The 12,222-nt window shown below is 39.2% G+C and overlaps 1 protein-coding gene across 5 annotated transcripts in view; it reads right to left on the bottom strand.

The window, feature by feature from the left end:
• Window positions 1-12,222, bottom strand: part of SYNJ1 (synaptojanin 1) — a gene marked incomplete at both ends in the record, with an annotated part of 87,119 nt that overhangs the window by 4,783 nt on the left and 70,114 nt on the right. For 2 of the 5 annotated variants that reach the window (XM_080696917.1, XM_080696921.1), the window contains 6 exons: window positions 5,239-5,453; window positions 5,659-5,767; window positions 7,510-7,580; window positions 7,700-7,738; window positions 9,033-9,080; window positions 11,604-11,642. In XM_080696917.1, coding sequence (XP_080553043.1) covers window positions 5,239-5,453; window positions 5,659-5,767; window positions 7,510-7,580; window positions 7,700-7,738; window positions 9,033-9,080; window positions 11,604-11,642 — 521 coding nt within the window. The remainder of the gene's footprint in view (window positions 1-5,238; window positions 5,454-5,658; window positions 5,768-7,509; window positions 7,581-7,699; window positions 7,739-9,032; window positions 9,081-11,603; window positions 11,643-12,222) is intronic. The other 3 variants (XM_080696920.1, XM_080696919.1, XM_080696918.1) reach the window with 2 other exon arrangements.

Below are 12,222 nucleotides of genomic sequence, written 5' to 3'. Positions count from 1 at the left end.
GCTGCTTAAATATTAAATCATAGCATTCCTATAATTTATAGCAGAATTTTAATCCAGTATTCTCAAGAAACTTGAGGCAAATCTTCCCCAAAACTTTAGGCTTATTTCTTAATAGCAAAACCAATCTAGACAACTTCGAGACATCAACCTCAAATGTATTATGTATTTTAGAATCTGTCTGCTAAACACGGGACTCTCAGGTGTAAGTTCCTGTGTCTTGACGCTGGAGGCCTGCGTATTAGCTCTGGCCCTGGAGAGAAGAGTAGGATCCTTTAGCTAGGTGAACCGGGCTGCACTGCTGCCTCCTGCACACCTTCTGCTGAGCGCAGCTACAGCAGAGGTGCCCGCCTGGTCCCCCTCAGTCAACTGTCATGTCAGCAGGATGGCAGTGAGTTCTGTTAATGTCTTTCCTGCGGGATCTCTCTATTTCTGTGTGTTTTTTAAAGATCATAACAAGATGACTAAGATGCTGAAAGTCAGGCAGATAAACAGTTTTATGTTTTATAAAGGATATATGACAAATTATAGAATGATTCAAATTAAAAGAATTTTTTCTAAATAGGATTATAGAGTAAATGAACCTTAAAACAATGAAAAAGAAGCTGGATTGCGTATGTTTTTATGTTGTAAATATACTGTAGATTCGGGGCAGAATTAACAACTGCAAAAATTACTAAGTGTAATTTTTTTTTTTTTTTTTTTTTTTTTTTTTTTAGGAGGTACTGGGGTTCCTGAAAACCCTTCTACCTCCGGGCTACACTCCCAGACCTATTTTATATTTTTATTTGGAAACAGGGTCTCTTAAGCCAGTGACGCTGGCTTCGAACCTGTGCGATCCTCCTGTCTCCGCCTCCCAAGCGCGGAAATTACAAGCATGTGCTACCACGCCCGGCTACGTATAATTTTTAAAATGCTTTCATCTCTTAAAACTCTTTCATGTCATTACAAAATATCTAATTTATTGTATTTAACAATCTCACTCTTGTCATATTTAAATATCTTGTATATTTTTCAGGTTGTAATTACTTCCAATATTTTTTTTTTTTTTTTGCAGGTCAGGGGATGAAACCCAGGGGCATTTGACCTCCAAGCTACACCCCTGCCCTATTTTTTATTCTTTATTTTGAAACCGGGTCTCACTGAGTTGCAGAGGGCCTCACCAAGTAGCTGAGACTGTCTGCGAACCACAAACCTCCGGTCTCAGCCTCCCAAATGCTGGGATTACAAATGTGTGCCACCACGCCTGGCTACTGCAGATAATTTTAAAAAATAGATATTCTTTTCTGAATAGCATTATTCCTATGGTTCAGAATTAAAAAGCAAAGTGAATTTTTTCACTTTCCCTTCACCTTGGCCCCCTGCAATGTACATTACCCGGAGGAGACCACTTTGTGATCCTTCACAAAGACAGTCTGCACATAAGCAAGAATCCCCATGCTCGAAAAAGGAAACGTGTATCTATGTCAAACTGTTCAGAAAAATTAGATAGCAATGACTCAAGCAAAAATAAAAATTTAAGATTTACAACAAAAATGGTGATTTGTCTTTTTTAAAATTTTATTTGTGGTATTGAATAAGGAGCCCAGGGGCATCCTACCTCCGAGCTCCACCCCCAGTCCTACTTTTATTCTTTATTTTGAAACAAGGTCTCACTAAGTTTCAGAGGGCCTCACAAGTTGCTGAGGCTGTCCTCGAACCTGGGATCCTTCTGTCTCAGCCTCCCAAGTACTGGGATTACAAGTGTGTGTCACTATACCTGGCTCATCTTTGTCACCACCCCCCTGCGGTATTAAGGATGGAACCCAGGGGCATTCTACCTCTGAGCTATACCCCCAGCCCTATTTTTTATTCTTTATTTGTGAAACAGGGTCTCACTATCTTTGTCATTTTTGATAAACTGATTCTAACAAGATTTGCGAACACAGTTCACTAGGCCACACATAAAACGTGTTGTCAGCCACCAAATCACCATACTCGCTTCAATCAAAAACAGAAATCCCAGGCCGGGCGTGGTGGCGCACGCTTGTAATCCCCGCACTTGGGAGGCGGAGACAGGAGGATCGCGCAGGTTCGAAGCCAGCCGTGCTGGCTAAGAGACCCTGTTTCCAAATAAAAATATAAAATAGGTCTGGGAGTGTAGCCCGGAGGTAGAAGGGTTCCATCCCCAGTACTACCAAAAAAAAAACAAAAACAAAAACAAAAACAAAAGAAAAAGAAAAAACAATACAAAACAAAAACCCCACAAAACAAATCCCAACAGCAAAAAATGATTGGACAGTTACCAGCATATTCCTACTGCAGTGCTGTGTGTCAGGATGCTTTTCACTGAGAATTGCGATCTTCCTGGACAGTTTGCTTTTTCTCAGAGTACAGTCCTGCATTTACCTCCCTATTACAGAATGCTAGGAATTCAGGTACACCTGTACCCTGAAGTGGAGGCCAGCTGCTCTGACTGCTGGCCTGACTGCTCTCCAATTACTTTTTTTTTTAGTACTGGGGGTGGAACTTAGAGGCATTGTACCTCCGAGTTACACCCCCAGCCCTATTTTTTAATCTTTCTTTCTTTTTTGTTTTTATTTGATGGCACTGGGGTTCCTGGAAGCCCTTTTACCTTCGGGCTACACTCCCAGACATATTTTATACTTTTTTTTTAAATTTGGAAACAGGGTCTCTTAAAGCCAGTGCGGCTGGCTTCGAACCTGCGCGATCCTCCTATCTCCACCTCCGAAGCTCGAGGATAACAAGCGTGCACCACCACGCCCCGGTTAATCTTTTTATTTTTGAAATAGGGTGTCACTGAGTTGCAAAGGACCTCACTAAGTAGCTGAGGCTGTCCACGAACTGCAATCATCCTGTCTCAAGCTCCCAAATGCTGGGATTACAAGCATGTGCCACCAAGCCCGGCTTCCAATTACATTTTAAAAAACACAACAGAATATATTACAAGGAAATGGAAAAAAAATTGAGTCACTAAAAGTGAATGGCTGAGGGCAAAGAATAGTGGACATCTATTCTTTGAAGAGTTTTTACTGTTACTAAATATCTTCAGCACCCTCAATATATAGAACTAAATACATATGTAGCTCTTTATATTAGGCAGTTTAAGAAAACATTGCATATTTCTCTATTATATATCCTTTTTCAGCTTTTGCAAATGTGACTATAGTCTAATGAGTGTCAACTGCTGACACTCATGTTATTTTATTTTTTTTTTTTTGGTAGTACCTCCTGGCGATACTCCCAGACATATATATATACACATTTTTTAAAATTTGGAAACAGGGTCTCTTAAGCCAGCGAGGCTGGCTTCAAACCTGCGAGATCCTTCTGTCTCCGCCTCCCAAGCTCGGGGATTACAAGCGTGCGCCACCACGCCTGGCGACACTCATGTTATCTTACAAAGGTCTTATTTATTTTATTATCTGATTTTTTTTTACCATATAGAAACATATGAAGTTGTTAACTTCTACCAACTAGCTGGATACACCTATGTATCTGTAAAAATAAATGCAAACTATTATAAAAATAGTTAAATTTGTAATATTTCTGTATTTGGGGTCTTCTCAAAGTTTAAAAGCAGACTTTTAAAACTTTTTTATTTTTTTTCGGGTCTGGGGCTAGAACCCAGAGGCATTTGACCTCGGAGCTACAACCCCTGCCCAATTTTTTATTTTGAAACAGGGTCTCACTGAGTTGCAAAGGGCCTCACTAAGTAGCTGAGGCTGTCCGCAAACCGTGATCCTCCGGTCTCAGCCTCCCGAATGCTGGGATTACAAGCGTGCGCCACCATGCCTGGCAGACTTTTAAAACTTGACACATATCTTTGGCCCTGATGGCATTTTGTGTGTGTGTGTGTGTGTGTGTGTGTGTGTGTGTGTGTATGGAACTCAGGGGCATTCGACATCTGAGCTATACCCCCTGCCCTATTTTTTATTATTTATTTTGAAACAGGGTCTCACTAAGTTGCGGAGGGCCTCACTGGGTAGCTGAGGATGCCCGCGAATTGCGATCCTCCGGTCTCAGCCTCCCTAATGCTGCGATTACAAGTGTGCATTACCATGCCCAGCTCTTGATGGCATTTTGAAGTTAAGAATTTATATACAGCTAGACCAAAAAAAGTATCTATTAAATTTCATCCTAACAATTTTACTTAAATGTATATAACATTACTTGAGCCGGGTGTGGTGGTGCACGCTTGTCATCCCCGCGCTTGGGAGGCTGAGACAGGAGGATCGCACATGTTTGAAGCCAGCCTCAGCTACTTAGTGAGGCTCTCAGCAACTTAGTGAGACCCTGTTTCCAAATAAAATATAAACTAGGTCTGGGAGTATAGCCCAGAGGTAGAAAGCCTCTGGGTTCCACTCCCAGCACCATCAAACTAACTAACTAACTAAATAAATAAATACTGAAAAATGTATATAACATTACTAAGTAAAATAGCATCCAAATAAAAAAAGTTTAAATTATATGAGCATCCCTGCATAAAATTTTTGTATATCTTCATGAGAAGTCTTGTTCTGTGTCTAGAACAAGAGTCTGATAATGATTCTGACCCACCAAGGCAATGGCCTGCACAGTTCCTGGAGAGGTACCAAGAGGGGTGCTGATTATTCTGATGGTTTTTATTTTGGTGAATGAGCCTGCTCTGCGAGCCCAAACTATCTAACCTGGTCCCGTGATCACCACGACGCTTGAAAGACCAATGAACCCCAGTGCCAGCTCCAAGGCAGAAAGAACGACCTTAGCTTCAAGAGGAGCTAAGGTTCATTCTGTTTACTGGAAATGAACCAGCACTGATGGCTAGAGACTGACCTGTCTCCAGAAGGAAAAGCCAAGACTAATTCATTACCGTGAGCAATCAAAAAATTAACTGTTCTTGTCCATCCTGATTTGTTAAATATCTAAACTAACTATGAATTTTAAAAGGCCATAAACTTTTAACATGAACAACACCTGCAATGCTGTAAAGAGCCCTGGTGTAGGATCAGTCTCTGAGAATATTTCATCTACGTAACATATTACAAAAAACTCTAAAATCCTCAAATAGTTTGCAACATTCAATGATATTCATTTATTGAAGTCGTATCTCAAGATACTATGAATATCAAATGGCAAAAATAAAAAGAAAATTGGAACTCATATTACCTTCTCATAAAAGCTAATAATTAAAAGAAGTGAGTTCAAGGTCTGTACCGCATATGCAGTGCAGATACCATTTTGTTTCACAGTGACACTTACTTGGAGTTGTGGCGATTCTGAAGGCAAGCTATGGGAGGACCTGCTCCGCGGTGGGGGCTGAGGTGGAGTTTCCAAATTCTGCGGGGGGCCAGACTGAGGCGCAGGTGCTGCTGTGGGGACGAGAGGTTCCTGCATCTTTTGAGCAGGTGAGGGCAGCGAGGTCTGCAGAGGAAAAGCAGCCTGCGGCTTCAGTGGTTCTGGAAGGAGAGCGGAGCCTAAAACACCAATGATTGTCAGATGTTAGCTGCACCTTCAAAAACCATGGTTTGTCTTTCTTCTGTGAATCGTTTGGACATTTGTGTTGCTGCCCCCCCCCCCCGGAAGTATCCATGTGTCCAGCAGTATAAGGAGAAAGGTTATTGCTAAGCTGTGGGAGGGGAGAGATGACAGAGGGAGGAGGCCACAGTGGATGCGGGCTACCTTTTGCTGCCTCGGCTGACTTGCTCTGGCTTTCAGGGCCCAGTCTTCCAGCAGATGCCCGAGCGTGGCTCTGGGGGGCGCTGATGACGCCCGCTCGGGGTGGAATTGTCTACAGATGAGAATGTAACACTTGAGACATTTATTTTCAACAGACAAAGTTTTGTGAAAATATTTGCTTTTACATCTCACTTTCCTCTCTGGTATTATTCCCCATCTTGACATTTTATTTGTTCCCTACTTGTAGCCACAATGATAAATTTTAAAATCTTCATGGAAGACACTGAGTTGATGGTAAAGTCCATGAGGAGATTGTGAGATACCTACCTAAGCAACTAAGAGGCTTCAGAAAAACTATGCCCTACAATTTGGTGTGTGTATGTTTGTAGCACTGAGGGTTGAATCCAGGGATCCACTGTATCCTTGAACTACATCCCCAGCCCTATTTTATTTTTTACCTAAAATAGGATCTCACTAAATTGCTGAGAGCCTTGCTAAATGAGCTGGCCTCAACCTGTGATCCTCCTGTCTCAGCCTCCCAAGTAATGGGATTATAGGTGTGTACTGCCACACCTGGCTTATCCTGAGGTGGTTTTTTTTTTTTAATACAATAATAAAGTTCCTGAACAATTAACTCAGTATTTCAAATAAAATACTATTTTCATGAGTATTTAGAACTCTAAGCCCACAATACTTATTTTAAGCAAAAGTTAAAAATAAACTTATAACCTCACAAAAATCTTAATTTTTCTTCCCTGTCCTTAAGGTATTAAATAAGATGAAGAAAGTTCTTGTGGGAAGTGTGGCAGTACAGTTAGTGCGTAGTAATTTTCCTTTTTCTGAAAAAAAGAGAGTGGGTAGTAGGTGTCTTTAGGTATATTCTACAGGTATTTTAATTTGGAGAGTAATTATCAAATATAGTTTGAAGTACTTTGGGTTCCCAGAACTTTAATATCTAGAATTCTATCTCTGAATTCCCCACTCTTTCAATATGGGCCTCTCTACAGAACTGGCCTAAGTTACTAATCACTGGCTTCTATTTCTTCTTCTTTTTTATTTTCTGATACTGGGGATGAAACCCAGGTGTATTCTATCTCTCAGCTAACCCTCAGCCCTATTTTGTATTCTTTATTTTGAAACAGGGTCTCACTGAGTTGCAAAGGGCCTCACTAAGTAGCTGAGGCTGGCAGTGAACTGCGATCCTCCCATCGCAGGCTCCCAAATACTGGGATTACAAGTGTGTGCCACTATGCCTGGCTTTTGTTTTTCTTTTTGATTGCCTGTTATAGTCCAGAGATAACTTTCCTTTTTGTAAATAATGAGAAACAATGTGTATAAAAGGACACACGAGCTGGGTGAGGTGCTGCATGCCTGTAATACCAGTACTTGGGAAGCAGAGATAGGAAGATCACAGTTTCCAGGCCAGCCTTAGCAATACAGCGAGACTCTCAACAACCTAGTGAGACCATGTTTCAAAATAAAAAAGAGAAAGGGGTTTGAGATAACAAAGGCAGAATACCCATGGGTTTAATCCCTAGTATGTACACACATACACACACGAAAAACATACAGAAAACCATAGATTTTTATGTTGAGGACCCTTACAAACCATCTGCTTTCCACTTTTAATAAAACCCTCAGAACCAGTCTTAGTATACTGACTATCATACCCTTTTTAAGTAATTAAAATCATTCTTTTTTGATGATCAATTCCCTCATTTTAGAGTTAAAGGAACTGAAATCTTGAGGGATCACATGATTTCCCCAAGGTAATAAAACTCATTAGTAGCAAACTGTGACCCAGAACAGAGCCCCTATGCCCTCCCCCAGGCACCCAGGGTAGGTGCCACCTACCGGCCTGGCAGCACCATATCCAGCAGGTCCTGGGCCCGCAAGTCCTGCTTGAGCTGAAGGCTGATTGCGTCCTAGAACAAAGACATCACATCATATATTTAAGTGTAAAAAAAAAAAAAAGAACAAAGAAACAAACTATACACTTATATTTCAAGTGTCTATTTCATAGTCCAGCTTTAAGTGTTTTTACCTATATTATCTTTCCGTGTTGTTCCAGGGCTTTTGGGTGCTTTGAAGCAGGAAGGAAAAAAAATTACTCATAAGTAAACAGAAAAACAATATTATATAAAATCAATTGGTTGTTCTGTTTCATTACCAGCAGAAATGGGGCAGGAGATGATACAAAATGAAGTACTTAATTCTGGCAAAAGCTGAGGGTTTTATTGGTCCTGAATGAAATACTCCAAAGGAGAGAAAAAGTGAGAGACCTTTCTGGAAGGAGACAAGTGTAGCCCTTAGTCTGAGGCCTCGCTCACAGGGTCGCTTTAAGGTGTCAGTCTTCACAGTGCTCTCCAGGAACCCTGAGACCAGATCTCAGCTGTGTGTGGTCACAAGATGCAGCCACTGTAGCGCCTGCTCCTCGGAGCTTGGCAGACAAGTGCACCCGAGCAAGAGGCTGAACAGTGTTCTCAAGCGACACTGGAGACTCCTGACATCAGCTGTGCAGGGCTTCACTCCGCATTATTGTGAACAAAGTTACCTTACGATGAGGTCTTTGGATTTCTATGATGAAATGCTATGATTAGGAGAGAAGCCAGACACACACATACCTTACTACCAAACATCTGCCTTGTGGAGGGCACTGCTAAAATGTGGTTCTAACTCATTAGAAAGCTAAAGGTGGAATGAAAATTGCTCTTGGGAACAAAAGGAGTCGAGGGACCATCGAGCAACATCTTAGGTTTATTTTCCTTTTTGAAAACCAATTCAATTATTATATAAAGTACATCAGTACTTTAATAGCTATGATCTTAACAAATGGCCTCTAGACTTAATGGTGTTTTAAACCAATCTAGCTCAATACCAATATACATGGAAATGCCTATGCTATCTGAAATCATCCATAAATTATTATATCCTTGGCCTTCAATTAATAGGCCTACTCATAATTGCTAATTTTTAAAACTTCAGATTAGTAAAGAGCATTTCTAAATATTTGGATTATTCCAAAAAATTTTTTGGAAAGCATTCTTCTTTAACAGTTAATTTCACAACCCAAGTACATATGAAATATATGTATACATATAAAATATGTATATATATATAAAATATGAATATATATATTTGTGTGTGTGTATGAAACAGACTGCAAGCAACATATAAATCTCAGGAAATTTAAGTGGATAGCCATTAGAAACATACATACAACATAAAATGAAAAAAAATACAAGGTATACATAAGGAGGGATGGGGGAGTTTACAGTTGGACTATGAAGAGATTTACTATATTCTTAAACACTGAAGGAGCTGACATTTAGAAATAAAATGAGAGAACTACTTCTATAATGCAAAAGTCTTGTTACCTTCCATCTCTCTCCTAGCTACCCCAGGACTGGGAGGGGCTCCAATACCTTTTTAGAAAAAGAACAGAAGCTATATATTGTTTAGGGCCCACAGCATAGAATGAAAGGCAGGCACACAAACTTTTGCATGAAGGCTATTTTATTGCTTTAAACCTTTTCAAACACATCAATACAAACCAAAGTGACTTTACTAATTATTATTATGGGTTTTTTTTTTTTTGCAGTGTTGGAGAATAAACCCAGAACCTTGAACATGCTAGGCAAGCTCTCTGCCACTAAGCTCCGTGTCTAGCCCCCAGAGTGACGTTAGATGCTGAACCCAAACCTCAGGCCTCCCTCTCCTTTAAAGAGCAGGGGTCAGGGCACAGCTCCATGGCAGAGTGCTTGCCTAGCATGCACCGAGCACTGTTTGACCCTCAGCACCGTAAATAAAACAAACAAAAACACCCCAGAAAAGTAGAAGTGGGGTGACAATTTCCTTTTTATATCTGAGATTATTAACATTAGGGAATTGAAAAACATGTTTAATGAAAATATTTGTTTTATGATCATCTCATTCTTTAAAACCAGAGTTAAGTCCCTAATATAAGCTCTAATATTTGATACTTAAAAAGGAAAAAAAAAAGAGATTTCAACTTCATTTTAAATTTACATGAGATTATATCAGTCTCTTAAAAATTAATTTTTGGCACCCAGATAAGGTGGTGCATGCTTGTAATCCCAGCATTTGAGAGACTGAGACTGGAGGATTCAGGTTCGTGGATAGCCTCAGCTACTTAGTGAGGCCTTTTGCAACTCAGTGAGATTAGGTTTCAAAATAAAGAATAAAAAATAGGGCTGGGGGTATAGCTCGGAGGTAGACTGCCCCTGGGTTCCATCCCCAGTACCGCAAAAAAAAAAAAAAAAAAAAAAGAAAAAAAAAAGAAAAGAAATTTTTGGTGCCATTACTTTTAAAACCTTTACAAGTACTATAATGATTTTCCTCAAGCTTACTACTCAAAAATATTATTGGTTATGAAATAAGTTATGAAGAATGCCTAAAAAAGACAAAGAAATTTTTAAAAATTAAAAAAACTTAGTAAGGTATGGGTTGCTAGTACAGTATAACCTTTCACAAATTCACCTTAAAATTTACTTTTAATAGGTTGGTTTCCTAATTAAAGCATAAGATAAATAGAATTTAACATGAAAATATAAAGAAAAGCTCTTGCTTGAACTCTTACTTGAAGTGGGAAAGCAATGTTTTCTGTGGGTCAGTGTACTTTGTGGAAGCTGTAATGCTGAAATAATTCAGGTCACCTTATACAAAGTCATCCAGAGCTACGCAACAGCAAAGCCAATCTGTGACAACTGAGCATGAAACTGAACTAGTCAGCAATATCGTTACATGGCTAGCCCAGAAAATGACCAACTACACATGCACAGTGGCCTCGAGAGTAAAACTAAACTTGTACAACCTCTTGGAGGGACTCTGACCACCTGCTTCATCCTTTCTTGAGAGTTGAAATTAAATAAACTTGTCAACTGTATTTCTTCAACTGAGCTCTGTGAGTTTTATGCTAACCAAATAATTCTTTAAACAAAAACTGATCCATTTGTGAATAAAAATTTCCTTACTGAAAAAAAGAAAATCATACAGTTCCGACAAAAAAATGAGGCAAAGGTTTTATAACAAGTTATAATAAATTCAAACTGAAAGATATATTTCAGATAATTGTTATAAATGTAAACTGCATTCCTATAAAACTGTTAACTCACAACCTTTTTCTCCTACAAAAGGAAATATATTAGAGTAGCACTAATCAAATACTTGGGAAATGTTCTGTGCTCAGTGTACCGGAATACCTTTGGAAATTAGTATGTCTGGGAATTAAATCTTTATAACCCAATTCACCATACTTTTTTTTTTTTTGGTGGTACTGGGGTTCCTGGGAACCCTTCTATCTCCGGGCTACACTCCCAGACCCATTTTTTTTTATACTTTTTTATTTGGAAACAGGGTCTCTTAAGCCAGCGCAGCTGGCTTTGAACCTGCACGATCCTCCTGTCTCCGTCTCCCAAGTATAGGGATTACAAGTGTGAGCCACCAAGCCTGGCTCTACTTTTTTTTTGGTGGTACTGGGGTTCCTGGAAACCCTTCTTCTTCTGGGCTACACTCCCAGGCCTATTTTATATTTTTATTTGGAAACAGGGTCTCTTAAGCCAGCAAGGCTGGCTTCAAACCTGTGGGATCCTCCTGTCTCTGCCTCCCAAGCATGGGTATTACAAGGTGCACCACCATACCCGGCCCAATTCACCATACTTATAAAAAAAGAGTTGATCTTGTTAAATAATTCCACTATGTCTATATGAGAAATGGAAGCCCTCCTTATTTCTATTCACAAGTAAGGCTAAATGCTAATCTTTTTCCTAACACAAAGAGAAGTTTGGAGCTATTTTTAACTGGGGAGTATAAATGTCATTCATCTAGACTTTTATCAAACAAACCTAAAATATCTCTCAGTTATAGGGATCAAACTCAAAAACTTAATGAACCATCATTCATACATGATAACAATCATAAATGATTACCTCCAAATTCTTTTCTAGCAGGTGCAGGACTCCTAGCCCCTTATAGTGCGTAAGAAAATATGCAGCAGAAAGGAAATGACATTAAATAAAGTGAAATGTCAAGATTTGATATAGTAGTCATGATGTCAAGTATGTAGGAATTACATATAATTCCTACTATCTAGATAAAAAGCTATTATTTGATGCATGTATTCCTAAGAATTACAATAACACTGTATTTACTTAAAAGGAACATTTAAACAAATACATAAAACTTTATGAAGTAATATGCATACTCTTTAGTTCTAATCACAAATTTTACAGTAATTAGTAAATTCTAATGTGTTTATGAAGCCATAAATGAGGATTTGAAAAAGTTAAATCTAGTTTTACCAAAAAGAATAGTTTATATGCCCAACTATATCAAAGTAGCCAATCCAAACCAAAGCCCTTTTGTACACTGGTAAGAAGGCAGCCCTGAAAACATGCTGGAGAAATCTATCTAGAAAGCACGTTTTACCTGTCCCGGTGTGCCTACCATGTCCTGAGAAAAGCTGAAGAAGTAGTGACAATGATTAAAAAAAAAAGCAGTAACATCTAGAAACTAGCAATATAAAAATATGCAGAACACTTAAAGTGG

This window comes from Muscardinus avellanarius (genome assembly GCF_963383645.1).
Source record: "Muscardinus avellanarius genome assembly, chromosome: 5".
Classification (NCBI taxonomy): domain Eukaryota; kingdom Metazoa; phylum Chordata; class Mammalia; order Rodentia; family Gliridae; genus Muscardinus; species Muscardinus avellanarius.
The sequence above is the reverse complement of the archived record's forward strand: the minus strand, read 5'-3'. Positions and strand labels throughout refer to the sequence as shown.